The sequence below is a fragment of the Malania oleifera genome, chromosome 3, assembly GCF_029873635.1.
Source record: "Malania oleifera isolate guangnan ecotype guangnan chromosome 3, ASM2987363v1, whole genome shotgun sequence".
Taxonomy (NCBI): Eukaryota; Viridiplantae; Streptophyta; class Magnoliopsida; order Santalales; family Ximeniaceae; genus Malania; species Malania oleifera.
The window spans coordinates 30,326,736-30,331,335 of NC_080419.1; the positions used below are offsets into that span (position 1 = coordinate 30,326,736).

The following is a 4,600-nucleotide window of genomic DNA, read 5'->3' on the forward strand; positions in this document are numbered from 1 at the left end:
CATGTAAAGATTCATACTTCCATACAAACTACAATTAGTGGGAGAGAGAGAGAGGAGAAGAAGAAGATGTTGCGCCAGCCTTCATTCAGCTATCAGGCTCCGATACAAAGAAAATAAATACATAATAAAATAATCCTAAACATAATATATATACATAGACCAAAATACCCTAGACAAATATATATATATATATATATATATATATATATATATATATATATTATCTATATTATGTAACAATCATCATGCATCCCGACAAAGGTAAATGGGCGATTTGGCAGGATCCTCACGTTCCCTCTTATCATTACATATACTCTGACATTATCTGCACCCCGATTATTCTTTAAAATAACCCTCACTCATAACCTCCATCAATTATCATCATCCCAGCTGAACAGATCAATACAGGTGCAGAAAATGGCCGCCGACGCCGGCATCCGATACTTGTCATCTTACTCCGACCGATTACCAGAATTAAAGGCCTTCGACGATACGAAAGCCGGGGTAAAGGGCCTCGTCGACGCCGGCATCACCAAAATCCCGCGAATCTTCGTCCGCCCCGACGAGCTCGCCGGCAAAGAGCTCAACTCCGATAACATCGCCGGCCTCTCGATTCCAGTGATAAACCTCGGAGAAATTACCGGTGAGCGGCGGGCGGAAGTAGTGGAAGAGGTGCGGCGAGCGGCCAAGAGCTGGGGGTTTTTCCAGGTGGCGAACCACGGGATACCCACGAGCGTACTGGAAGAGATGCTGGAAAGGGCGCGCGAGAATCACCATCAGCCGGCGGAGGTGAAGGCGGAGTACTACTCGCGGGATCGGATGAGGCGAGTGAGATTTGCTAGCAACTTCGACTTGTACTCGTCGCGATTTGCGAATTGGAGGGATACTTTTATTTGTGTTATGGATCCCGACCCGCTTGATCCACGCGAGGTGCCTGTAGTCTGCAGGTAACAAATCGCTCCTTCCATTGATATACAGGGATGATTGGTCTGGTCTGTTCTGTTCTGTTCTTCTCTCCTAACGTTTGGTATCCTAATAAAATATTATGGAAACGAAAATTTATCTTGTCAGTTTTCTATTGTTTGAATTGAAGAAACTCAAAATTAAGTTTTATAATTTTTATTTATTTTCACAATCTGTAATTAAAAATTTTAATACTTTTTAATTAATCATGTAAACTTAAATTAAATAAAAATATGCATAAATTATAAAAAATTTAAATATTTAATTTGCACTGCGGTGTTAAATGAAAATATATATATATATATATATATGTATATATATATGCAGAGATGTAATAATGGAGTATTCAAAGCGAGTGAGGAGATTGGGAAATACTGTAGTTGAGCTATTATCAGAAGCGCTTGGGCTCAAACCTCACCACCTTGAAGACATGGACTGCACAGAGGGACAAATGATTCTGAGTCACTATTATCCGGCTTGTCCCGAGCCTGAACTCACCATGGGTACGAGCGAACATTCTGATCCTACTTTCCTCACCATCTTACTTCAAAATCAAAATGGTGGACTCCAAGTCTTTCATGAAAACCAGTGGGTCAATGTTTCACCCATACCTAGAGCTCTTCTCATCAACATTGGAGATCTTTTGCAGGCAAGCTTTTGCTTTTATAAGTCACTTTTCAAGGCTGTGTATTGATAAATGACATGCTTAAGATTTTGACACATGATTCATTTCGGAGAATAGTTTTTGATTCTCAAATTCAAATTTATACTTTTGTATGACATAATTTTAATTGATATCATGTTTTTTTTTTTCTTGCCCAAATCCCAAACCACTAAACACAGTGCTGAACATTTTTTTTTTTATTTTAACAAGTGACTCTAGATCCATGCATAGTATTTGTGCCTTGACTATTTCAAGTTTTACTTGTAGTAATACTGTAATAGCATGAACTAAATGATGTTGGGGTCTTTTTGAATGATTCACATTGTTTAATTCATGTTAGTGTTTTGACATTATGTGTTTAAAATATTAAGCGGTGAAAAGCACAGCTGTAATGCACGAATCTAAAGTCAATTCTAAGTAGAAAATGCCTAATCCTTTGATTTGGAAAGTTTAAAGTTTGTTCTTAAGCTTGGATTGGTCTAGATTTCGAAATATATATATATTATAAAAAAAAATTTTACTAGATTTAGAAATATATATATATTATAAAAAAAAATTTTAAAATTTTTTCCCAATCCTTATAAATTCATATTCAACATCCTAAATTCATACTTCCGAACAAACCAATTGCATTTGATAGTGTACATTCCATACTTTGAATTTGACTTTGTTGAATTGAATTAAAAGCAAACTCAACATTTTAGGTACTAAATTTGTAGTAGAAAGGGATTGAAGCTTGGAAAAGAGCCAACCTCAATGTTTTTAGTATTTTCTAAAAGCCAAAACTTATTTATTAATAGTTTATGTGATTTTTTTTCTTTTGTTTTGTTGCAGCTAGTATCTAATGACAATTTTCAAAGCGCAGAGCATCGCGTCCTAGCAAACCGTGTAGGCCCGAGGATCTCTATTGCATGTTTCTTTAGTCCACATTTTTATACATCGACGAGGGTTTACAGTCCAATTAAGGACTTATTGTCACAAGATAACCCCCCTTTATATAGGAAAACCTCCATGAAAGACTTCGTAGCATACTACGAATCAAAAGGCCTTGATAAGAAGCGATCAATAGCACATTTCAAGTTGTGAATAATCCAATATATGTATATTTCTGTAGAGTTGAAGTCGGGTGATGGAATGCAATAAGTAAAAATCAGTATACATATGGCTGATTTCTTTCATATTTTATTTGCTTTCTCTGCTATGCTTAAGAACTGGCTTTAGCGTGTCCTCAAGCTACTGGCTTGAGTCAACTTGCTTTAGTTTTAATAAAATTCGTTCAACTTTATCATTTAAAAAAAATAAAAGTATACATAACTATATATATTTGTTCAACTTTATCGTGTACGTAATGCACGTGATTGCAAGTGTGTAATTTTGAGTTATCTTAAAATGAGTTATTGCACAACTTAGTTTATTTAAATAAACTGACATTACAATACCATAATCAAATTTATAAATAAAAGTATGTGTATTTAAAGTTATTTATAACAATATATATATATATATATATATATATATATAGATAGATACATTATTACATAGGAACTCCAACCACCAACGAGTCCTTCGAACCCCTTGGTGCAGCACCAAACCTATGGATCAGCGTCCTCTGCCCCTAGGTCTCGCTGATCAGAGCAAAGTCCGGATACTTCCGTGCATCAGTTGGACATTCAGCCAACCTGACCCGCGGGATATATCTCCATTACCATCCACGGTCCTCGCTAGCTCACAGATAACTCTTACCATTCATGGTCCCCGCTGGCTCACAGAGCAAACTCTCACCATCCATGATCCTCGCTGGCTCACAGAGTATACTCTTACCATCCATAGGTACCGCTGGCTCCGTGAGTGCATTTACTTGGAATTGAACCCCCGATCCTCCTTCTTACGTGCTGATGCCTTTCCACCGCGTCATGCCCGTGGGGGCACAATTTTATATTTTCTTGCAACTACAAAATATGTACAAGAACATGGACCCTAGATACTGCTATGATACACAAAACATAGATACAAGACTAATACAATGAATCTATATATATTTCTCATGTTAAATATTAAATTTTATTATTTACCTGACATGCTATAAAATTGTAGTCAATATAAATGTACCATTTTCATTTTTAAATTTTTTTTTTTTTGTAAAACTCAACATATTAGTAATTCAATTAATTGAAAATGTCAACAAATCATTGAATATTTTTTTTCATAACTTAAAGTTGTCAAGTTTTTCTTTTGTAATTTTCATTATTTATGAATAACACAAAATAAATTCATAGTATAATACATAATTATACGTTGAAAATATATTAAAATTTTTTGATAAAAAATTACGATTTTTTTATGAACTTACAATATAGAACGTAAAATAGTTGCAAATGCTGTATTTAGTCCAATGGTGGGAAAAATATTTAAAAAAAAAAAAAAAACATAGGGCTTTTACCCCACTGTACTTGTTCATGTAAAACCTTTTTTCTTTTTTTTTTTAATTGCTTCAAAAACCAAAAAAATGGGCTTAAATAAAAGTTCTCTAGATTTCTTTAATAAAGTAGATTTTTTGAGCCATTTCTTTTCGTTAAACTTGGAGCCATCTTTTCAACTATTTTATTCATAAAAAAATTGAAAAAAATGGATCATAATGTCCGGTCCTCGAATTTCAAGCCATTTCATTTTTTAAAAAAAATGCCAAAAATGCAAAATAAAAAGCATTATGGAAAATTTGCTCTAGCAAGATTGATCGTTAGAGGCTTTCCATCTCTCTTCGCTCCCACTGCACTGAACAGCACGAAGTAAAGATGTCGCGCAAGATGTTCCCTTTTTACAAGTTAAATTGACCATGCACAGAACATCAAAACGAAAAGGAAAAATACAACAAATTGAAAGCTTTAGATTGATTGCTTTACTAATTCCTTCCCGGAAGATGATTAGAACTCAATTCGGGAGTATCATTAGACATGGAATGTGCTCTTACTCTTG

At 34.6% G+C, this 4,600-nt stretch overlaps 1 protein-coding gene across 1 annotated transcript; it reads left to right on the forward strand.

Moving 5' to 3' along the window:
• Nucleotides 1-222: 222 nt before the first annotated feature.
• LOC131151980 (1-aminocyclopropane-1-carboxylate oxidase homolog 3-like) lies at nucleotides 223-2,805 on the forward strand. Its single transcript, XM_058103521.1, has 3 exons — nucleotides 223-947; nucleotides 1,291-1,612; nucleotides 2,462-2,805. The coding sequence occupies exons 1-3, from the start codon at nucleotides 418-420 to the stop codon at nucleotides 2,711-2,713; spliced, it is 1,104 nt and encodes a 367-aa protein (XP_057959504.1). The 5' UTR covers nucleotides 223-417; the 3' UTR covers nucleotides 2,714-2,805.
• The last annotated feature ends 1,795 nt before the right edge of the window (nucleotides 2,806-4,600 follow it).